The 25239-nt window shown below is 41.1% G+C and overlaps 1 protein-coding gene across 2 annotated transcripts; it reads left to right on the top strand.

Annotated features, from left to right (window-relative positions):
• The first annotated feature begins 844 nt into the window (after positions 1 to 844).
• zgc:165573 (cysteine-rich and transmembrane domain-containing protein 1) lies at positions 845 to 22520 on the top strand. Of its 2 annotated transcripts, none has more exons than XM_060935213.1 (3): positions 845 to 1009; positions 13937 to 14218; positions 21827 to 22520. In XM_060935213.1, exons 2-3 carry the CDS (start codon positions 13966 to 13968, stop codon positions 21931 to 21933), a joined length of 360 nt encoding a protein of 119 aa, XP_060791196.1. In that variant the 5' UTR covers positions 845 to 1009; positions 13937 to 13965; the 3' UTR covers positions 21934 to 22520. The 2 variants fall into 2 exon arrangements, with proteins under 2 accessions (XP_060791196.1, XP_060791197.1); XM_060935214.1 differs by lacking the exon at positions 845 to 1009 and adding an exon at positions 3625 to 3928.
• Positions 22521 to 25239: the final 2719 nt, after the last annotated feature.

Genomic DNA, 25239 nt, shown 5'->3' with positions numbered 1-25239 from the left:
CTTTATCCTTCTACAGGGTCGCAGGCAAGCTGGAGCCTATCCCAGCTGACTACGGGCGAAAGGCGGGGTACACCCTGGACAAGTCGCCAGGTCATCACAGGGCTGACACATAGACACAGACAACCATTCACACTCACATTCACACCTACGGTCAATTTAGAGTCACCAGTTAACCTAACCTGCATGTCTTTGGACTGTGGGGGAAACCGGAGCACCCGGAGGAAACCCACGCGGACACGGGGAGAACATGCAAACTCCACACAGAAAGGCCCTCGCCGGCCGCTGGGTTCGAACCCGGAACCTTCTTGCTGTGAGGTGACCGTACTAACCACTACACTTTTTTTTTTTTTACTAATTGGTGGCTCTAAATTGAGCGTAGGTGTGAATGTGAGTGTGAATGGTTGTCTGTGTCTATGTGTCAGCCCTGTGATGACCTGGCGACTTGTCCAGGGTGTCAGCTGAGATAGGCTCCAGCTTGCCTGCGACCCTGTAGGACAGGATAAAGTGGATAGAGATGAGATGAGATGAGATGAGCTATATCCCACTTGTACACAATCAGTCTTATTTTGGTGAAGTGACGTCATATGTGTGTATGTGTGTGTGTAAAACTAGTCAAGATTTAAATTATAATCCAGTCTGTACTGTAATCTTATTTTGTCTACCACAGAACACAGCGCCTTTGTTTATTTATTTATTTTGGTTTCCAACCCAATATGACTTTAAAACACTACAGTCGGGTGAATCAACACAATCTGGCAACACATTCGAGAGTCAGCTGATAAAGTGTTCTCAGAACTTTCCAATAAGGTCGCGCGCACCGCCGTAACTGTGGCGTCATTATGACGTAGTGTTGGTTGAGAGGAACACTTTGACTCAGCAGACCGACTCCGGCTGGTCAGACTGATAATAGCAATAAAACATCATTTCCGGGATCAAGTGAACGCTGCATGCAAGAAGGCGCTCGTAAAGCTTCATCGACGGCGTTTGATACCGTTACTTTCTATTAAACGTAAGTAAATAATTTAACTGGCTTAGCCTTTAAAAATCTCATTAGAAATTGTTTACGTAGTTTTTATCCTTTTTTTAAAAAAAAATCCGTCCTTGCTCATGTAATTTAACTCATCCTTTATTATTATTATTATTTTTACGCGTCACATATTCCTAATATGCTGTATAGCCTCATAGAGAATCCCCAGGGTCCTATGTTCGCCCGGGTTCCAGGAATCCGTTAACTTGACTTAGAAAAACAGCAGACTGCTCCTAGCGTTAATGTATTTCTTCAAGTGTAAAAGAGACCAGAACATACACTTCGCGTTGCTTATTTATTTGCTAGGACTTATATTTGTGTCTGACTTCTTCCTCTTCTTCTTGCTGAAAACGCATTCTTCCATTGGCCTAAACGTGGTGCATTCACTGGCACCCAGATTTCAATGATTAAATGATAACAGTGAAGTAACCATGGTGTCTTAAAGTTTGAAACCTAAATGTTTAATGTCAGACAAAGATATTCTTTCAAACATAAACGGAGCACTTCTATTTCATATGTGTGTTTTTAAGCTTCATGTGTTTAATTTGTTGTGTATGGCATTAGTCATACAAGCTTTCCAGTGTTGTTTGTATGTCTTGTGTGTGTCCACACCATTATGTGGCTCTCTGGTTAATAATTCCCCACCATTTATGGAACTACTCAGTGTGGTTTTTATCTAGACTAGATACTGCGTTGAATTGGATTTGCAGAGTGAAAGGTGGCCTGTGTTATTGCATGGTAAGAGTATATACTGACATCCTATCCGGGTTTGGGTCAGGTACAAGACAATGATTCTCATTCATGAGGATTTCTATGCTGATTGAGTTTACCGCTGAGAAAGGCATGTGTTTGTCATGGGATATGGCATGTATAGAAGTGGTTACATCATATTATGTGAAGCAAAGTATCTGGTTTGGTCACCTCCTGCAAAATTATGAAAATCTGTGCAGTCTTTAAATAAATAAAATGTCAGGAGTCCATTTTGAAAAGGGACATGCCCTGGAAAACTGTCTTTTTTGAAATAAGATATGTCAATGTGACATTCTGGGCCTTTCAAAGTCGACTGTTCCCTTCCCAGGCTGTAATGGCTATAGAAAGACAACAGGCCTGAGTTTCCCAAAAGCATCGTAGCACAAAGATCACTGTTAAATGGTAGAGCGAGCAGCACAATGATCTCTCTCTTATGGCCCTTTTCCACTACCCTTTTTCAGCTCGCTTCAGCTCACTTCAGCCCGACACGGCTCGCGTTTCGACTACCTTAGAGCAGCACGACTCAGCTCGCTTCAGCCCTGCTTAGCACCCAAAACTCGCACGGTTTTGGAGCAGGGCTGAAGTGAGCCAAAGCGAGCCGAGTGGGGCTAGGGGCGTGAGGAGACACTCCCCTGTGCACTGATTGGTGAGGAGGAGTGTCCTCACATGCCCACACACGCCCCGCGAGCACGCTGGGATCTGTAAACACCATAAACCCGGAAGAAGAAGAATTACGAGAATTTCTGAAGCCTTATGCGCCTCGCCTCATCTATACGCTCTTGCCAGTATCTGTTGGCGTTGTCGGTGACAACAAGCCACAGCACCAAGACCAGCAACACTAACGACTCCATGTCCTCCATGTTTATTGTTTACTATTCGGGCCGTGAGACTACCGCTTAAAAGATCACTGATGTCACCGTTTGCGCCGCCTAACGACATCACGTGACGTCCACCCACTTTCGCTAACTCCACCCAATGTGTCCACCTACTTCCAGCCAGCACGGTTCAGCGCGGTTGTAGTCGAAATGCAACTCCAACAGCCCAACTCAGCACGGCACGGCTCAGCCCAACTCAGCCGCGTTGGTAGTGGAAAAGCGGCATTAGTTAAGATGCTCTTAGGGTTAAGATGCTTTTGGGAAACCCACCCCAGGTCAGTTACAAAAGTGTGTATATGTTGCGTATTGCATATTCCTCTCATTTTTCATGGTATGACCACCGACAGCAATCTAAATCAAGAAGATATTAGTTATTCAGCAAATGATACTTGGAAGGAACAAGCGGAGATGTTTGGGAGAAAGCGCAACAGTATGTTCAGAGTTGTGAAATTCATTTTTATTTCCATTTAGTCTAACATTTTTTTAAAATTTCAGTTTAATTTTACAAGTGCATAGGTAGTTTGGGGTTTTGGGGTTTTTTTTTTTTTTGAGGAATTGACCTAGTTTTAATTTAGGCCCACTTTACACGGGGACGGTATAAAACAAAAATGCAAAAGTCCGTTTTCGTTCTCACTTTTTTCCGCGTCTACACGACCGTTTTCAAGGAGATAATCTGCGTCTATACGGTGACGCATAAATGTCTCCGCTATGTCTGCACGCATGCGCAACGTCTTCTGTCTTGTCTGATCTGCACATCTGCGCCGCTGTTCTGTCAAGTTATCCTACCAAGCATGCACGAAATCCAGGAGGGTAGGAAAATTCAACAGTAGTTTTGTCCCACCGATCAGCTGGGCTGATAGAAAATCGGTGAGAATTTCACGCATTTGCCGATTTTTATGTTTTGTGCGTATTGGTCGAGTCTTTGGCCGAGTCAAATAATTTGTAATGACTTGTTTTGAATAATAAAACGGTCTGTATGAGAACTTGCTAGGATAACTTTACAGAACACCGGTCCGGCTGAGGTACTGTAGTGCTCGAGGGAGGAGCAGGAGCAAACCGAAACTCTTTTAATCTGCCTTTATTAAGTAACACTCACTCTTGTTTCGGTGAAGAAGAGAAAAGGCAGTGTCCATCTCAGCAAAATAAACCCGTTCGGCTGCTAGTTTTGTTTTCAGTCTCGGGTTTATGGTTTCACGAGCGGCTTGAATAGGCGGCGCGCGCGTGCGTGTGTGTGTGTAACTTGGCGACACCAAACTGAGGAGCTCCAGCCGGGCGGGTGAGCAGGAAAACACATCTACTGCATTAAAACACAGAGCAGCTTGAAGGTCCATTGGATCGATGTAATCAGACATGCTCTTACTTTTTTACTTACTTTCTTACTTCCCGGGCTGGCATGTGCAGTATATGACATATGTATGACGTAAACGCGTACCCGACGTGAGCAGATCCGAGCAGAGTTTCGCGTATTGGGTAGTTTAGACGGATATGCAACGGGGGCCGTTTTTAACTTATCCACTCTGGAAGGCGCTTTCAATTTTATCCGTTTTTCAGCCTCGGAAACGCCGTCCTCGTGTAAACGAAAGGCACTTCCGATAAAATATTTAGTCGTTTTTACCCGACAGCGTCCTCGTGTAAATGGGCCCTTGGTTTTACTTTTTTTTTTTAAGGTGTTGCACAGCCATAAATATTCCATCATTACTCGATAAATAGGACACAAGCTGTTTACTTTAGATATCCCATTTTGTGTATTGTGCTGCCAACTGTAATCGATGAAAATGGGTGTTTTTATCACCGAAATAATGCTGAGCAAAAATAAAACCGTGAGATGGTTTGTGATCACTCTGACTGTGTCAAAAAGGAGCATCAACATTTGGCTAGCATATGTTTTTATAGCTAACCTTAAAGAAGTTCATGGCATAATGGGTGCAGTTATTCTCGATGCGTTTGTGTCCCTTCCAAAGAATTTTGTCCACTCGCTTATGTTACCTTAAAGTTCGTTGAAAAATCAGCTTTCCAAGATGGCGTCATGACGTCACCATGTTCGACACAGCGTGTCTGTTCTAGTGGGATATACGGTAGGATTTCTACTTCTACATCTTATTCGTTGGAGTTTTATGGCAGCAGGCATTACTGCCACCTTCTGGAACGAGTCTGTTACTGTATTGAGGGGAGAAAACAAAAAGAAAACCAAGCTAATTTTTCCTGTAACCCTAAGTTCTCACATGTTCACACTTTGGCTGCCTGCCAAAGACGCTGTAAATTTGTTGAAGCTGTGATGTAGATGAAATGGGCGGCTACAAGGTCGTTCAGAATGCTTCATCTTGCAAACTGTATTTAACCCCTTCAATGCCCTTGGATGGGTCACGTACATCATGAAATATTTTACCGTTGTGCCTTATGATGTACGCTACTCATCATAAACACCTTTTTATGTACCTTACATGGGACATTTACTTTTACTTCACAGTGGCACATATGAATTACAGTCAATGCCTAAAACATTCTTCCGTCATAAGGCACAGCGGTAAAAGATTTCATGACGTACATGACTCGTCCAAGGGCATTGAAGGGGTTAAAAGGGGCCAAACGGTATCTCATCTCATCTCATTATCTCTAGCCGCTTTATCCTTCTACAGGGTCGCAGGCAAGCTGGAGCCTATCCCAGCTGACTACGGGCGAAAGGCGGGGTACACCCTGGACAAGTCGCCAGGTCATCACAGGGCTGACACATAGACACAGACAACCATTCACACTCGCATTCACACCTACGGTCAATTTAGAGTCACCAGTTAACCTAACCTGCATGTCTTTGGACTGTGGGGGAAACCGGAGCACCCGGAGGAAACCCATGTGGACACGGGGAGAACATGCAAACTCCACACAGAAAGGCCCTCATCGGCCACGTTTTGAGAAAATGTATAAATAAATAAAAATCATTCATCCATCCATTATCCCTAACTGCTCATCCTGTGCAGGGTCGTGGGCAAGCTGGAGCCTATCCCAACTGACTGGGCGAAAGGCAGGGTACACCCTGGACAAGTCGTCAGATCATCGCAGAGCTGATACGTAGAGACAAACAACCATTCACACCTACGGTTAATTTAGAGCTACCAATTAGCCTAACCTGCATGTCTTTGGACTGTGGGGGAAACCGGAGCACCCGGAGGAAACCCACACAGACGCGGGGAGAACATGCAAACTCCACACAGAAAGGCCCTCGCCGGCCACTGGGCTCGAACCCAGAACCTTCTTGCTGTGAGGCGACAGTGCTAACCACTACACCACCGTGCTGCCCTAAATAAAAATCATAGCCCTCTAATACAAATCTCAAAATACAGATTTGAAAAAGTAAAGGTAAAAAAAGTGGGATTTCTAGGGAATTCTACAAGCTATTTGACAGAGTCAAACAAATAGTTTGTTCTACACAAACAGTTATTTTTGTACAGTGCTGTTAAACACTCAATGCTTTAGTATATGACCGTTTTGTGTAACATTCTCACGAGTTAAATTACCCTAAGGTTGGCTTTCTGCCAGTCATTAGCAGATAACAGCAGTTGCTTAACAGAGATTGAGATGCACTTATTACCTCGCCCGGGACAGAGTCCACCAGGGGGCGAGGTATTGTTTTTGGGTGGGGTTTCTTTGTTTGTTTTTTGTTAACGATATTATGGGAAAACAGCTGGACCAATCTTCATGAAACTTTCAGGATAGATGGACATTTCTCTCAAATAGAACCTCAAACATTTTGAGGGTCATCTGGTCAAGGTCACCAAAAAAGGTCAAAATTGTTTATTTGCGATATCTTCATATTCATTCAGGTGTGTTCTGACTGGCTGAGAGCAGTACGGTGTGTTCTGATTGGCTGAGAACAGTGCGGTGTGTGAATGAGAATCAGAACTATTGCTGTGTTCATGTGCTATGGGAATTATGGTAAATACCAAACGCCGACATGGAAAGCACACATGAACGCCCCCTCTTGTGGTATTTTCCACTGGGCAACTCGTAGAAAATTTTGATACATGAGTTGCCGAGATGAGATGAACTTTAACCTTTTCAACATGGCGGCGAGTGGTACAAGACACTTGAATGTTAAGCATTGTACGCTACTAAAGTTTTTTTTTTTTTACTAGTGGGTAGTTTTTTGTGTCTATGCAATGTTGCGTCATTAACAAGTGTAATATAATACGTTAGAAATCCGTTTCCTTTAAAAATGTGTTATGGTTTGTTTTTACCTATCCAGAGCAGACGCTATTGCTAACGATAGCTAACTAACTATTGCTAACTTGAATCTGGTCCACCATCTTTAATTTGTCAACAACAAAAGCATGTGAACACAACACACTGGTAAATACCACTTCCCAACTGGAAAATATCATCTTCCCATAGCACATGAATGCAGCATATGTTTATTGGCCAATGTTCACACACAAGGTCAAAATCAAGGTCACCAAAAAGGTCAAAATCGTTTTTTCGCAATATCTTCCTTCATATTCATCATAAATGCAACCGGGCGAGGTTTGTTTTGCCTGGCAACACTTGTTTAAAGATGTGATTCATTACGGTAGTTATACTGTTCATGTCCTCCATTTTGACTCTTAACTGTACTCCATGTCACTTCACTTCGAAGTGAACATAAGCAGCATGGCAGATGACTGTGACAGGCTAAATGCTCAGTCTGATCACTTTGATAATGTTTTCTTTTCCAAGGGAATCTAATATATATATATATATATATATATATATATATATATATATATATATATATATATATATATATATATATATATATATATAAATCTGAGATGTATTAAAGATTTATTTTTTATTATTATTTTTTTAAATCTCAAAACCATAATCCATAATGTTGAATTAAGTTTTAAAGGCAAGTTAAAACCAAATGGGGGCACACTGTCAAAAATGTAGAATGTGATGATGATTATTTTTTGTATATAACTCAAATACAGTATGCATTTACGCACTTCTACCAGCTTCCAAACTCTCCAGAATCTTCAATGTGACGATCCAAACCGGTCATTAAAATCTGCACCTAAACGTCATGGAGAGTTTTGACCTGTGCCCCTGTTATTAAAGTTTATTAATATAATGATGTAAAACGAATACAGATAGAAAGCAGAATATGATCCAAAGAGTTCATGGTGCACTTCCTCTTCGAATGAATGTGGCTTTGAAGAAGTGTTTCAGCAGTGTTTGTATTTTTGTCTAATTTATGCAATGCAGGAAGATTTTAAACACAAGAATTTCAAGACTGAGAAAAGAACAGAACAAGTGCTGCCAGGCAAAACAAACCTCACCCGGTAGCACTTACGATGAATATGAAGGAAGATATCACGAAAAAAAATAGGTACCCTATGGGTCCATGTGGCTACTGCTTATAAATAAAATAGTTTTCTGATCCCATGTCCATACAGTAAATATAGCATATATATTTATTCTATGAGGCAGTAGCCACAAAAATGAAGCATAATCCAAAAATGAACAATTTAAAAATCACAGAAGTAAAATATACCAAGCGTCTGTACTTTATATTATTCTACTCTTACCTCTTACAGTTTTCGAAACTGAAACCTCTGAACCGAGGCTGACATACACACGCTGTCGCCATGACCAAAACTCTTATTTCCCGGAAATGGCCCGGCGCTAGAGCTCAGTGGAACGCACTTTCCCTCTGTAATAAGCATAAACATGTCTGAAAGTGATTTTCTTTAGTCTAGTCCATTTATTTCGAATGGTGAACCGAATTGTATACACTCACTGGCCATTTTAATTGGAACACATGTATGCACAAGACTCTTACACTCTTAGAGCACGATGATATAGTGGCTAGTGCCTCTATATGAGGCAGTAGACACAACAAAAATGATTTTTGACCTTTTTGGTGACCTTGACCGGATGACCCTCAAAATGTTGGCGGTTCTGTTTGAGACCGATGCCCATCTATCCTGAAAGTTTCATGAAGGTTGATCTAGCTGTTTTCCCGTTATATCGTTTACAAAAAAAAAAGAAACCTGACCGAAGACCATACTTCGCCCGCTACGGAGTAAAAATTGTTTAATTTTGGTGGAAGTGTTTGGATATTTTGGAAACCTTGCTCAGGAATGCATTTCTGAGCAATGCTTTGATAAATGTCCCCATTCTTAGGTTGGCCTATTTGAAAATTTAAGCGAAAGAAAAGAGGTTGTGTTTTAACAGCACAGAAAACATGGACATGCATCAGTACCAGTTCTTCAGGCGAGTACCATCTCATCTCATTATCTGTAGCTGCTTTATCCTGTTCTATAGGGTCGCGGGCAAGCTGGAGCCTATCCCAGCTGACTACGGGCGAAAGGCGGGGTACACCCTGGACAAGTCGCCAGGTCATCACAGGGCTGACACATAGACACAGACAACCATTCACACTCACATTCACACCTACGGTCAATTTAGAGTCACCAGTTAACCTAACCTGCATGTCTTTGGACTGTGGGGGAAACCGGAGCACCCGGAGGAAACCCACGCGGACACGGGGAGAACATGCAAACTCCACACAGAAAGGCCCTCGCCGGCCACGGGGCTCAAAACCGGACCTTCTTGCTGTGAGGTGACAGCGCTAACCACTACACCACCGTGCTGCCCACCAGCACATTTTATTTATTTTTTTAAATTTTTTTGGTACTTGATACCTTTTGAATAATAACCTATTTAGGATTAAGCAATCGGGCGTGTCATGGAAAATGTTTGTTTATTTAGCACTGTTTTATTTTCTTGGTCATGCACTTAGGCTATTAGGCTCATTCTTTATTACGGTAATTGAAAGTGCATTAGCTAGCTGCATTAGTTACCTTGGATTGAGGAGGGTTGCAGTGGAATTTTGAAGTTTTGTTCCACTTCAGAAAAGTGCTTTTGTACAGCTGAACGTAAAGAACATTTTATTTTCTTTACTGTATTGAAATCCCTCCTTGTCATTAGACAGGTTTCCAGTGCAGTTTTGTATAAAATAGAAGCACTTTTATATTAAAAAAAAAAAAAAAGTTTTCAGTCCCCAGTGTGAATGGTCTGTTTCTATTGAGTGATGTTATGAGACAGGCCTGAGTTTCACAAAAGCATCACAGCACATGACGGTAAATGAGCGAGCAGCAAAATGAATGCTCTCTCTCTTAGTTAAGACACTCTTGGTGTTAAGAGGCCGCAGTGGACAAATCGGGCCTACCAGGCAAGTTCAAGGCTTGGATTTACCAACATGGCATCCTTCCAAGGATTCTGTGGCCCCTCATGATCTATGTGGTATGGCCATAACATGCTGAAACTCCCAACTAGCAGCCTGTTGGAAGAGTTTAAAGTGAGCCATACAAGGGAGGTGTTGCAGTACCGAGAGTCAAAGGACCCAAAAGTCTCTCAGGCCGGCATTGAAGTTAGGACAGGGCGGAAGTGGAGAGCTGTGGAGGTGGCTGAATCACGGCTACGATACAGGACACTGGTCGGGACAGTAGCTCGAGGTAGAGAAGGCCTTGGCAGCAATGTAACACCTCGCTTTGACCAGGTAAAGGGAGAGGACAGGAGAGCACTGGTTCAGAAAGAGGTGCGGGCATGCATCGAAGAGGAACGAGCGAGCAAGGTGGTGGGGATGCAGCAGCAGGGAGCCTGGACTTGATGGGAGCATGCGCTAGACTGTAAAGTCTCCTGGAATGAGCTGTGGAGAGCAGAGCCCCAGCGCATTCGGTTCCTAATCCAGGCTGTCTATGATGTGTTACCAAGCCCGTCAAACCTGTTCAACTGGGGGAAGGTAGAGTCACCAGCCTGCGCCCTGTGCTAGAAAAGGGGGACACTGGAGCACATCCTTAGCAGCTGCCCAAGAGCTTTGGGCGAGGGACGCTACCGCTGGCGCCATGACCAAGTGCTAAGGGTGATTGCGAATACCATCTGCAACGGAATCAACCAGTGCAAGCACCTCTGCCCTCCAAAGCAGACTATCACTTTTGTGGGAGCCGGGGAGAAACCACTAGCTGTGGCCAGGACCAAGTATTCTGGTTTGTTGGCAACAGCTCAAGACTGGGAGTTGAGAGCTGACTTGGGAAGGCAACTTAAGTTCCCGAAAAAGGTAGCCACAACAAAGCTAAGACCAGATCTAGTCCTCACCTCAGAAACCATCAAACAGGTGGTCCTCTTGGAGCTTACTGTCCTGTGGGAGGAGTGCATTGAGGAAGCTAAGGAGAGGAAGAGAGCTAAGTATGCTCAATTAGTGGAGGAGTGCCACAATGGGTGGGGGACAAGATGTGAACCCATTGAGGTTGGATGTAGAGGGTTTGCAGGCCAGTCCCTTTGTAGGGCTTATAACATGCTGGGCATCACAGGAGCAAGGAGGCAAAGGGCCATAAAGGAAGCCACTGAGGCAGCTGAAGTTGCCTCACGGTGGCTGTGGAACAAAAGAGGAGATCTGTGGGCAGGGTAGCGCTACCTGGACACAAGCTGGGGCTTGATCACCCCTGGCTGGGTCGCCTGGGTGAGAGTGTATGATGTTTGAAAGATCCGAAACACTTGAAGACCCCAAGTAACATCACTGAAGATGTGTCCAGGTTGCATCACTTGCTGATGTATGTTATAAGACACTCTTGGTGTTAAGAGGCTTTTGGGAAACCCACCACTGATCTCTCCAACCTGATAATGCATTGGGATGATAATTTCGCTTGCATCCATGTGTCTTAACTGTGAAAATGAGTTTCCATTTCAATTTTATGAAATATTGCCTTTTTTTTTTTAATCGTTTGAAACCACCTCATGCGAGTGTACAAACTTTTACGAAGTTGATGGGTTTCCATTCCTCATGTGGTGTTTTTTTTTTTTTTTTTTTTTTTTTTAAAAAGCTTGTACAGTAATTCAAATTGTGCCTTAAGCATGTTAATGAACACTGATTCTGTGACCAATTGCGACTGCTCATCAACAGTAACGCACTGTTTAAGAGCCGGTATTTTCACAGACCTAGTGTTGGCTGTAGAGATTCTCGCCTCGCTAGTGTGCGCTACTACATACCAATGAACTCCTCGTGCTGAGTTTTGGTTACAAAAATGTTTTCTCTGGATATGTAGGGAAGCCATGGCTTAATGTTTCAAGAAGCAGCTTTGGGACCAAAAGGTTGCTGGTTCAATTCCCTGGACCATCAGGAATGGCTGAAGTGCCCTTGAGTAAGGCACCTAACCCCTAACTGCTCCCCAGGCTGCTCTGGGTCTGTTGGCGTATGGTAAATGCCTGTAATGTAATTGTTGGAAGATACTGTTGTCTGCTCTTGATACTGTATCTTCAGAGTACAGTTTGCAGTCTGATTTGCCTTGATTGCCATTATTAATCATGAAATGCAGCCATTTTGTGTCATCTGTTCCATACTGTATCAGACGTTAGCATCGGGGCTTTTAATACAAGTATGAGTAAATGAGCGCTGTATTGGACACACGTATAAGTATTGATGCATTCTTAATTGAAAATAAATTAAACCAAACTGATGAATTTTTACCACGTTGCTCCAGTGTTGCTCTTTTTTAATTTAAAGAGATTAATAGTTTTAATTCATGACATGTCCCCAACATTTATGAGCCTTTAAAGGACATGGGACATGGATATATATATATTTTTTTCTGGGTATAATTATGTATAAAGGACAAAAGAAATGCCATCTAAATCACTGCAGGGCGTCAAAAATGTGAAAATCACATTCGACTTTTTTATACATCAGCGTAAAACAATGATTCGTTAATGAGCTAGGTGGTCACGTGACCTGTGACGTCACAAAAACTTTCCAAGGAGCCAGCGCTTGGGAATCTAATGTAAACAGGTTACCGAAATGGACACCATCGACAGTGACATTCCCGATGTTTCACAGAGATGTGAAGTTAGACCCTATCAATTCGAACCGATAGCTGGAAATTCACATGAACATGGACCTTGTCTTTACTCTGACGGGTCAGATGATTCTGAGAGTGAGAGTTCATTCAATCCCCATGAAACTGAAAGCGGTCGGCTCGATAACACTTCCTGGTAAGTTAAAAACAATTCTGCTCAAAGGTTAATGATCTGTTGAAAGAAGTATTATTTTTGTATCATACATTGAAAGTTCATCATAGATCTAGCTAAAGTCCGTTGCAAGCTAGTTTTTTTTATTTTGCTGATATTTTTCGAGATTGATTGAGATACAATGCTTCCAGAATCCGAGATGAAAACATTCAAAATGGCGAAACGCCATCACACAGCCAACAACACTACGCCATTTGGCGAAAGAGATGAAAATTAAGAAAAGTTAAACAAACTTACCAACATAACTTTAACATTTATTTAAATGTCCATTAATGTTACAGGATTTCTTGACTGTCTCTACAGTTGTAGGAATGTTAGGCCCTGTATATTATGGCGCTATCACTGCCTCCATGAACCCGGCTATACGGCCTCTTAAATTTGGCTTGGCAATTAATATCGCTCAGTACCTGAGTATTAATGTTGAAAGAATCCTCAGTGAAATGGTCCGAACACAGTTTGTGGGAAACAGTAGGTGCAAAGTTTTTTCTACGGCAGTAGTGAGCCCACACTTTCCTCAGCTTCGGGTCCTTGGGGAATGCAAAAAAACTTACTCCAGGGCATTTCCCATTGGAATTATTGCAACCATAAGCAGCACAATACACCATGATGTTCAATGTACGTTAAAGACTATAAAAAAAATTTTCTTGTCATTCACTTCTCCATTCATCTACCCGCTTGTGCTGTGCCTGAAAGTTTTTGTGACGTATGATCACGTGACAGCGGCTCTTCCAGTTGTAAAATATGCATATCGGAAGTCGAGCAGAAATGCCATATAATCATCACGAATATAACGATTTTGCTGAATTTAATAGATTTTGTATTTGTTGATGCAATTAATTAATATCTTTAATGGAAAGAAACTGATATTTATGTTTCATGTCCCATGTCCTTTAACATTTGAGTCAGTGACTTGTTTGTTCTCGGTACAGGGTAACATGCTGAAACTTCTGCCTGGTTTAAAAACTGCAATTCATTTTGACAATGTTATCAGAAACGTGAATGTTTGCTGTAAATGAGTCATTTCTAGTTTTCTATTCTGAGTGGTTTCTGTGTCAGCTTTATCAACTAGCACAAGGTTCAATGGTGTCAGAAGGGAGAGGCTGTGGAACACTTGACGTCAGCAGGAGGGACATTTGGCCTTTGGTTTTTGAGCTGGTGTGTGTTTTTTATTGAACAAAAGCCACCTACTGACAAAGCGTATGGTGCTGCTTTTTCTTTCCTCCAGGTGACAGCGGCGACTACTACTACTTTGAGATGAGCTTCGAAAATCCTCCACCATACGCAGGCCCAGGTGCCCCTGTTCCGGGTTACCCTCCTGCCAATGCTCCTGGCTACCCACCTCAGGGCTACCCACCTCAGGGCTACCCCGCTCAGCCAGGACCATACCCGAACTACCCTGCTGCGCCACCGGGGCCGTACCCTGGCCAACCTGGCTATCAGGGATATCCAGTGCCTCCTCAGCCAGGGTATGGCGGACCGGTGTATGGAGAGGCTCCCAAAAACACAGGTGAGCCTCTTCTGCTTGACGTTGGCTCTGTCGGGAATTGTTTCAGCTGTTTTGATTTCTGAATTCTAGTTGATCGAAAGGTGTTGATTAATTTTCTGCAATAGCACAACTCCTATAGTCGAACCAGCTGCAAGGCAAATCACAGGTGTGTATATATTAACGTGCTTGTTCTAATATATGGTTTCATTTATATAGCAACAACTGATTGTGATTTAAAAAAAAAAAGTGTGTAAAATGATAACATCGTGAAACAACAAGGGAAAAATACATAATGGTTACTACAGAGAAGAGACTCCAGTGTCAGCATGTAAGTTTCCCGGTGATAGGAAAGTCCTCATCCATGGGACAAACTGTAAATTTGTCCGTCTTTAATAAAGTAAGGGAGAGAAAGAAAAGGGAGAGGCACTACTGTTTACATATGCTGTAAAATACGTGATGGCAGGAACCCCTTATCAAAAAGAAGTATACTTCAAGTTAATTTGATTAAGTAAAGTTAAAGTATATTTCCTTAAGTATACTTTTGTGTACCAAGTTTACTGATATCAATGTACTTACAGTATACTTGTAAGTAAACTAATCTAATACTTCTTGGGACTGAATTGGCCCACTTTTAGTTTATAAAAAGTATACTTTAAGTCTAAGAGAAGTAAACTTTGAGTATACAACGAGTGTTTTTTAAACTGCAAGTATACCACAAGTAAACTTGTATACTAATAGTTTACTAGTTCTATACTTGTCGTCCACTCTTTAGTTTACAAAAGCATACTTCATAGTATACTGGAAATATACTATTGGTTTACTGGTTACACACTTCTAGTCCACTTTTTAGTTTACTAAAGTATACTTTGTAGTATACTGGAAATATACTATTTGTTACTGGTTATATACACCTAGTCCACTTTTTAGTTTTGAAGTATACTGCAATTACCCTTCAAGGTATACTATTAGTTTTCTAGCCCGAACCCTTACCTCATGCACACTACATATACCTTATACCTTAAGTTACAATGAAGTTATAAAGTTAAGAATTCACAAAATCATAACTTTTTTTTTTTGCGGTCCGGTTTCCATCAAATCCTGCGGTCTGATTGGCTGGCGAATGGGTCGGTATCCTACAGTACGGACCCCGGTTACGGACCTCTGGCGACTTGCTCGTTCACAACAACAAACATTTATTTTCACATTTCTCAGGAGAATGGCAGTAATTTTACAGCATGGATAGCGATAATGACAGTCTTCACAGCGAAAGGGAGTTTTACTACCCTGAAGAAGAAGAAATAAAAGAACATTTCAGGAGAAAGCTAAAAACCTCTAACTTGCTAACGCCGAGCAAAAACATGGCTGAATCCTGAATGACTCAATTCTGTATAAATAGGGGACTACATAGGCAAAATGTTTTTTTTTTTTTTTAAATTTTTTTTTTCCCCTGACATGGAAGTGCACTTGTATACCGAGGAGGAAGCAATTTGCATTACAGCCGTGAATGGGGATTCAAAATGGTGGCTCGGCTCGGTTTTCCCTTTCGGGCGCTCTCGTTTTCTGTTAGAATTTGGTAAAGAAAAAAATAAATGTTATTTACCAGCTGGGAGGTCCGTATGGTGAAATACCATGACCTCGGCCTTGAATACTGACTGAGGCCCTCAGGATTAAGGACATATATTTATTTTCTTTAAAAATCAAAATTTAAAGCAACATTGTATTAAATACCAAAGTATGAAAACATGGTAATGACAACTGAAATCAACACCCAAGCTCTAAAGAAAAATAAGTTTAAAAAAAAAAAAAGTAATTGTCCCACTCAGGAGAAATAAAAAAAAAAAAGCCCTGTGGAAGCATAGACATACCTAAGAGTCAACAATGCTGAAGCACAACTACAGGGCGAATACACTTAAACATAAGGCACAAATATTTTAATACTTTATTACACTTTTGTTAAGTATATCTTGATAAGTTTAAGTATAAGCTTAATATACTTAGACTTTTCTGTATACTTTTCAGTATAAGCCAAGTATACTTGTGTATAACTTTATATCTCTAAGTAAATAACAAGTAAACTGAAAGCATACTCTCTTAGTTTAAAAGTAGTAGAAGCACACTTGAATAAACTTCTTTTTTATAAAGGGACTGCATAAAAATGACATTTTTGTTCTTTAATAAATAAAAATGTCTGTTGGCAAGTTTCTAAAAAAATGTGCTGTTATTGATGTTACATTAAAAAAAAAACCCTCCCTGGAATGGTAACTGCTCTGCTTTCTGCGGTTATTTTTTATTAATTACACACCCCATTATGTTTATTCCTTTGGATTTATCTTTGAGGCTGAATACAAGCGTTAAGCTGAGCAGTGAAGGGTCACGAGGCACAGACACGATTGTCTGGAATTTGTGGCATTTTTGCTCATGAACACAGAGCTACTGTGCAGAAGTGAGTTGTATGCCTGTGACTTGAAGTTAATTGCTAACCCAATTCTGACTCATTTTTAGAGAAAAAAAAATCCACAAATACAAGAATCGGTATAAATGAAATGTAAATTTTTTTTTTTTAAAGTACTATTATTTTTCTGAACTCCATGCACAGGTTTTATTATTGTAATCCTTTTCTGCCAGAACAAAGTGTGTTAGTGTTTTGCTCCTCCTTGCAGTAGATAAAATGCATCTGTTTTTGGCTTTAAACGGCATGAGGAAGCTTCTTCGGCTCGCACTTTTCTTGAAAGCTGAAAGGTTTCATTTGATTATCACGAAGCAGACGTTGCACTTGCTGGAGTGTTAATTTGAATTACAGTGGTGGGCAGAAGTTTACATACCCCAACAGAATGTTTCGTTTCTTGCCTATTTCTAAGAGAAATTGAATGATAATACACAAAAACCTTTATTTCACTTGTGGTTAATGGTTGGCTGAAGCTATTTATTGCATTCATTACTGCGTTTACTCTTTGAAAACCATGAAAACAACAAAAACTACCTAAATGACCCTGATCAAAAGTTTACATACCCCTGTGAATTGGCCTGAAAACCTGTACACAATTTGACATAAACAGGACTGAATGGCAATTAAAGGCAACTACCTTCACCTGTGATCTGTTTTTTTTCTAATTAGTGGGTGAAAATAAGAGTCAGTAAATTGCTGGACTTTTGAGAGAACCTTTTATCCCTCATCCAGTGCTGCGCGTCATCTTTGAGATTGAGCCATGGGAAAATCAAAGGAATTGTCAAAGGACATGCGTGAAAAGGTAGTTGAACTTTATAAATCAGGGAAGGGATATAAGAAAATATCAAAGCAATTAAAAATGCCAGTCAGCACTGTTCAAACAATCAAGAAGTGGAAAGTCAGGGGCTCTGTAGACACCAAAGCCCGTTCAGGTAGACCAAGAACAATTTCACCCACCACTGCTAGAAGAATTGTGCATGATGTAAAGAAGCCCCAAATAACATCTGGTGAACTTCGAGATTCTCTGAAACAAGTTGATGTGGATGTTTCAAAGAGTACAATTAGGAGACTCTTGAGAAGAAATGGGCTGCATGGGAGAGTTGCCAGAAGAAAGCCCCTTCTACGCAAATGCCACAAAGAAGCCCGTCTACGATATGCCAGACTGCTCAGAGACACACCCCAAACCTTCTGGCAAAAAGTTGTGTGGAGTGATGAGACCAAAATTGAACTTTTTGGGCACAACACTAAACGCTACATCTGGCGAGGAATCAACAAGGCCTATGATGAAAAGTACACCATTCCCACAGTGAAACATGGTGGTGGATCTCTGATGTTTTGGGGATGTGTGACCTACAAAGGCACTGGAAATTTGGTAAGAGTTGATGGCAGGATGAATGCAGTCACTTATCAAAAAATACTGGAGGAAAATCTACACGCCTCAGCCCGGAAGCTGCGCATAGGACGAACTTGGACGTTCCAGCACGACAATGATCCAAAACACAAGGCCAAATCAACTTGTCAGTGGCTACAACAGCATAAAGTGAAGGTCTTAGAGTGGCCATCTCAGTCTCCTGACCTCAACATTATTGAGCCACTCTGGGGAGACCTCAAACGTGCAGTCCATGCAAGACAGCCCCAGACTTTACAGGAACTGGAGGCTTTTTGCCAAGAAGAATGGGCAGCTTTACCATCTGAAAAGATAAAGAGACTCATTGACAACTATCACAAAAGACTTCAAGCTGTTATTGATGTTAAAGGGGGAAATACACAGTATTAAGAATTGGGGTATGTAAACTTTTGATCAGGGTCATTTGTGTAGTTTTTTTGGTCATAATGGTTTAAAAAGAGTTAACATTTTCTTGACAATAAATGGCTTCAGCCAACCATTAACCACAAGTGAAATAAAGGTTTTTGTGTATTATCATTCAATTTCTCTTAGAAATAGGCAAGAAACGAAACATTCTGTTGGGGTATGTAAACTTTTGCCCACCACTGTAAGTCCCATACAGTACCAGTCAGAAATTTGGACATGTCTACTCATTTCAGTATTTATTTATTTAAAATTTTCTACTTTGTCGAACAATACTGAAGACATCAAAACCATGAAACAGCATATGGAACATTTTTATGGAATTATTTGGGAAACAAAGTGTTAAAATTCATATTTTAGATTCTTCAAAGTATCCAGCGTTTACCTTGACACTTTGCACACTGTTGGCATTATCTTAATCAGCTTCATGAGGTCATCACCTGGAATGCTTTTCAATTAAAAGCTGTGCCTCGTCAAAAGTGGATGAATTTCTTGCCTTCTTAATGCGTTTAAGACCATCAAACAGTCATGTATTTTTAAAAATTAAGTAGTCCTATTCCAGGGCGGCACGGTGGCGTAGTGGTTAGCGCTGTCGCCTCACAGCAAGAAGGTCCGGGTTCGAGCCCCGTGGCCGGCGAGGGCCTTTCTGTGTGGAGTTTGCATGTTCTCCCCGTGTCCGCGTGGGTTTCCTCCGGGTGCTCCGGTTTCCCCCACAGTCCAAAGACATGCAGGTTAGGTTAACTGGTGACTCTAAATTGAGCGTAGGTGTGAATGTGAGTGTGAATGGTTGTCTGTGTCTATGTGTCAGCCCTGTGATGACCTGGCGACTTGTCCAGGGTGTACCCCGCCTTTCGCCCGTAGTCAGCTGGGATAGGCTCCAGCTTGTCTGTGACCCTGTAGAACAGGATAAAGCAGCTATAGATAATGGATGGATGGATGGATAGTCCTATTCCATAACTGTAGTCATCCATATTATATCAAGTAAAGAGAAACAACAGTCCATCATTGCTTTAAGACATGAAGTGTCTTTCTGTAATAAAGGGTGGTACAGTGATGGAATGGTTAGCAGTGTCGCCTCACAGTGACCGAAGGTTCCGGGTTGGGACCTCATGGGCAACAAAGGCCTTTCTGTGTGGAGTTTGCATTTTCTCGCCATGTCTGTGCAGGTTTCCTTCGGGTGCTCAGGCTTCCTCCTACAGTTCAAATACATGAAGATTAGGTAAAATACCCACCCACCGGGGTCAGGGCTGTACAAGCCAGTGCATACTTGGTGCTGGTCCCAAGTCTGGACAGATTGGACAGGGTTGTGTCAGAAAGGGCATCCAAATCAAATATGTGGATTGGATGAACCTCTGTGGAGCAGCTGAAAGAAGAAGTTAATAAAAATAAAGAAAAACCACTGAAGTAGAAGTTGTGTACAAACCTTTGATTGGTACTGTACACACAGAGACAGAAGTGGAACTAAAGCTTTCAGTTTGTCTGAACATACTAATAGGGAACTGTGTGTTTCAGTTTGTGTATCTCCATTTTGTCATGTGTTAAAGGTCCTCAAATTTGGCTTTTGTATTCAGGGACAGATTTATTGGCATTGTAGAGCTATTTATTACTGAACTTTCCATTCACAGAGCCAAGCTGATGACATCTGTAAGCCTCCTTGTGGTTTTATTGATTGATTCCATTGAGCAGTTGGATTGAGATTTCAACTGTGGTAACTTTTTTATTAAAAAAAAAAAAGCAATCCCACTTTGACAACCACTGATATATTTATATATGGGTCTGTCTCAGAAACTGGGTACTGTGGGGGTACCCCACTAAATATACACAGTCAATAAACTATACGGTTTTGAATGGTGATGTTGGTTTTAATTTGAAATAAAATGATGAAAGAAATAATACAGATAAAACTAAATCTTTGATGTGAATACTCTATTCAGAATTTGGCAAAAATTCTACAAATTTGTGGAAAAATGGCGGCTTGATCTGGGACATGATAAATGGTTGACTACATCGCATTCCCTTAAAAAGGTTGTAGTCCACTGAAAAGTCTACAGTTATCACTAATTGTAGTTTAAGTTGTAACTTTATACACCTAAGGATTGGTGCGCTCACGGAATAATCATAACCGTAATAAAACATCATGCAAAATATTTCATCACCGTTGTGACTCCATTTTCCGCAGACCCAAAACCAATACAATCGTGTGTTTTGATCTAAACGGATGCCTCAGGGTCAAGGTCATGACCTCACCAAAGTAGTAACTTAAAATCACTACGCCATATAAAAATTTAGTGATAAATCTGCGATTTTGTTTTTTAAAACAAAAGCTGAAAGTTAGGTATAGAATATGTTCCGATGGTAGCTGGTCTTGTATGAATTTCTGAGCTATAAAATGAGTTGTGGTCTATTTTTTACCGTAGCGTGTTATTTGCGTGCGGGGAAGGACACACATTAACAATTTGCATGTGTAGAATGGAATTTTCCACTCCAACAGTTCGAAGTTGATCGTGCTTCCATTTGCGGTCTTTCTGTTACGCGAGTGATCTGTTCGGACGTTATCACTGAAAAGGAGAGTTTTGACAGTTTTATTTTGTTTTAGTCTTGCAGTATAAGGCAGTAGAATGTTTCTTTTTCATCTTACTTTCATATTTCTTAGTGTTTGCGTATTTTTGGCCAGTATTTTGCAACCATGGTCAATTTAGATCGAACTTTTGATAGAATCTACGGCCAGTCATTTTGCCCCGCCCCCGCTCCGTCCGGTGCGGTAGTGATGTCCCGTTGCTCGCGCACCGCAGCAGAGACCCGCGCGACCTTCAGCCGGTACAGTCGCTGTTCCTTTACCACCGCCGTTATTCTCATCTTTCCGGTGTGTTCTTGATTTTTCCATTGTGTCCTATTTCGCCATATCAAATACCCAAAATGCATCATATTATTCATATTTAAGTGAATCATCAATTCAGTCATCATAACTTGGCATTTTTAACCCAAGCAATCAAAAAGAGGAAATTTATTCAATATTTCCACTCATCTGTGAAGGAGGGGCTTTAATTCTTCATGATGTAGTTATTTTATATGTAAATCAATTTTACAAAAGCATTTGAATTGTAATCAAAAATTTTCCACAGTGGAGGCCAGATAAAGCAAGATACTATCTTTATTCTTATTAAACATGACAAAAGAAACATTGAGTGTTAGGTAAATGCAAAAAAAAAAAAAGTAAAATTAGAAAATGTAATTTTTGACCATTTAATGTCCCAAATGAGAGACCAGTTTCTGAGACGGACCCATATCTCTTTGCAGGAATGGAAGTATTGTGCGTCACTGTTGTGAATATTTAATGCCACTGATCATTGTGTTCACTCTCCCCTTTCTCCAGTGTATGTCGTGGAACAGGGTCGGCGAGACGATTCGGGAGACCAGGCATGTCTGACCGCATGCTGGACAGCTCTGTGCTGCTGCTGTCTCTGGGACATGTTGACCTAATCTGTCTTCAGCCGGGCGTTCATCTTGAAAGACCTTTTTTCCTGCTGTATTTATGTATGACTACTGCATAAACAATGCTCCAATGAAAGAGAGATGTATGATTTGTTTCAGGGATTTTACATGTTCCAGTTTTCACAACGTCAATAAATTCAATGCTATGCACTGAGACCTTTATAGAAATGCAAGCCTAGTTCAAGACACACGTAAACTGAGCTATTTTTATTTTTCATTTTACGTAGCCAAAAAGCAAAAGCATTGCTAGAATTCTAATTGTCTACAGGTATAGAAATGATGATAAACGCATGCTTTTGTTCAGTTTAAAGCCATTTGAGGGGTGGGGCAGGGCTATTTAGAAAATAGGAAACTATTATAAGAAGTCAGTCAATGAAAATTTCTTAATGTATACGAAATAAAACAGTTTTTGAGCTTTTTAGAGAGTTTTATGGATATAATTTAATTTTTTTCCAATCTGTCATATTTTGTGTAATGTCTCTGAATGTATGAATCGCAATGTAGTTTGGACATTTTACAGTGTCTGTATAAGTGTCTGACTTCACAATGTAACTAAACACACCATGTCCAAATAATCCCAAGTGTCCTGTAGTCTCACTGAGGAGTTAAAGTGATAGAGGCATTATTGCAATTGAATGTATAATCAAACTATCATCCAAATAAACTGATGATATTGATAGCTGCATTAAATATCGTTACAGCTGAAAAATTTCTTAGACGTAATTCAAGAACACTAACCAAAGTGTGCTGTAATTGAACGCACTTCTCTGTTTTGTTTGTGTATGCTCTTGCATAAGCTGCTTTAAAGAAAACACCATCATTATGGCCCCGAGTGGTTTAAAGGGCACAGTACGCTCCTATCAGTCCCCCTCCCTTGTGGTGTAACACTCAACTCACTAAATAGTTCCTACGTGTAAACTTCTTTGCTGCTTGGTGCTATTTAAAGCAGTAGCACAAATCAAACAGGAGCCTCTGGAAACCTGACCATTTGCTTACTGAAGGGGTGCAGGTTACATGAAATATGAAGTTCAGGAGCACTCGAGTATGCATAATGGGAATATGTGCAGCCTGTCCGAATATGTTTATCTTTGGCTGTTTTTAGTAGCTAAGAGAACGTCAGTCTTTACCATGTCAACAGTAGTGTTGACTGATAAAGCTGCAGTGCTGGTTGTTTGATCATCTTGCCTGATGTATACATATTCCGTCATGGAAAAGAGTGCTTCTCGCAGCTTGCACAATCTGATCAGCTGCAAATGTATATGCTGTGGCAGAATATACACCCACCAGCCACTTTAAAATTACCCATGTTCGTTGATGTAATTACCAAATCCGACAAGCAGCCTAATTCAGAAAATCATGCATGTAAAGATTAAGTGCTTCAGTTAATGTTCACATCAAACATCAGTGTTGAACATGTCTCATGGTCGTTGGTGCCAGTTGAGCTGGTTTGGGTTATTTCATAAACTGCGGTTCTCCTGGGATTTTCACACACAACAGTTTCTAATAGTTTAAACAGTGTTTGGGGGGGGGAAGAGTGTGTGAGTGGAAACTCTATGTTGTTGAGATAAATCCAAGAAAAATGGTTTGGGCTCACAGGATGGCTCCAGTAACTCAGATGAGACCGTCAACGACAGCGTAGCTCACCCCGTCCAGTCCAGAAGGAACGATCTAAAGTGGGCCACTTTGCGCAATATATGTTGCAAGCTATATATAGAAGCTCTATATACGCCCTAGGAATACTGACCTATTTGCCAGAAAGAATCCAAAACGGCGAGGAATTGACTGAGAAGAAGCGATTTTTGTTGAACTGTTAATAATTAAGGCTTAATTAGTCCATAACGTCATTAATTAAGCAAATCAGGATAGAAGTTATATGCACCCTAGGTAGCCCTACCTTCATGCCAGAAAGAATCAAAATCGGTGAAGAATTGAAGGAGAAGAAGTGATTTGTGTGGAAACTGCTCGTTAGGGCTTAATTAGTCCATAGTTTCATTATTAATTGCAAATAGGCAAATTTGGGTAGAAGCTGTATGCACCCCAGGCAGACCTACCTTCCTGCCAAAAAGAATACAAATCGGTGAAGAATTGAGAGAGAAGTGGTGATTTTTGTGAAGTGTGGACGATGCTGGACAGACGATGGATGGCGGATGGTTGATGGACAACACATGATGGCATAAGCTCGTAGGCCTGTCGGCCAGACAGAGCCGGAGTGGGTAATCGGGAGGATTCCCGATGGGCCGGCTCATGTCAATCTCAAATTTGGGCTGGTTGGATGGAAAAAATAATTTTGACACTTATCTAATCATCTTCTTGCATTCATTCTCCATTCATATGACAGCGCAGCCCCTACAGCGCAGTAGATTAGATGGGTTCTACCATCTGATGAATTCTCCCCTACCAAATGTTGAAGTTGGTTGGGCCCACGAGTGGTGTTTTTTGGAGCAGTAAAATTAAATATAGCAACTGAATAGCGCGAAGCGTCAGTCAGTGTTGATGGAGGGCAGGAAGAGGCCAGGTGGAGCCGAAAAGGCCAGGACAAAAAGAAGAAAGGTGTTGGAAAAAGATGCTGCCAAATGTGCGAAATTAACAGACCTGTTTTCCAGAGGACAGACCTCAGTTGCAGCCGGTAAAGAGAGATATGGAAATAATTTTGTAGCCTACTGTCAGTGTAAGGCTATTGCGCAACGTTTGCAATGTCAATTTAGCATAGTTTATTTTGTAGAGCTCAATGCACACCATTAATCACAAATATCCAGTTTCAAGCTGACAATAATAAACATAATTTAGAGGTATAATTTAGTGTGTACTTCACCTCACTGTGTGTGCATTTCACTAATTCACGATTGGAATAAATGCAGAGACCAAATTTCCCATTAAATAGCATCTCATTAATGGAATGTTTTTGTAGCGTCGGAGCAGCAAACCCCTTCTGACACTACTAATGATCCCGAGGAGGCCATGACTACTGAAAGGACAGGTAGAGGATGGTCTAACAGTTATTTATTTAAAGGGGAACAGAGGGCAATACGGTATATAGAGTAAATATAACAATAAAACACACATTAACGAACCTTATTCAAGACTTACAAAAGTTTTTTGTTCTAAGGTTGGAAAGTTATAGTGTTTTGAAAGTAGCTCGAGCAAACTATTTCCGCAGTTTGAACAGCCTGCCATGATATTAATTTTATCCAATCAGAATGCACGTTCATTTTCTCTGCGTAACACTCATGACGTATGTATGTGCCTAGTTGTGTTGGGGTTGGGACTAGCACGTGTGAATCGGAAAGTAGGATG

Source organism: Neoarius graeffei, chromosome 12, assembly GCF_027579695.1.
Source record: "Neoarius graeffei isolate fNeoGra1 chromosome 12, fNeoGra1.pri, whole genome shotgun sequence".
NCBI lineage: Eukaryota > Metazoa > Chordata > Actinopteri > Siluriformes > Ariidae > Neoarius > Neoarius graeffei.
This window is presented reverse-complemented; position numbering and strand designations above follow the sequence as displayed.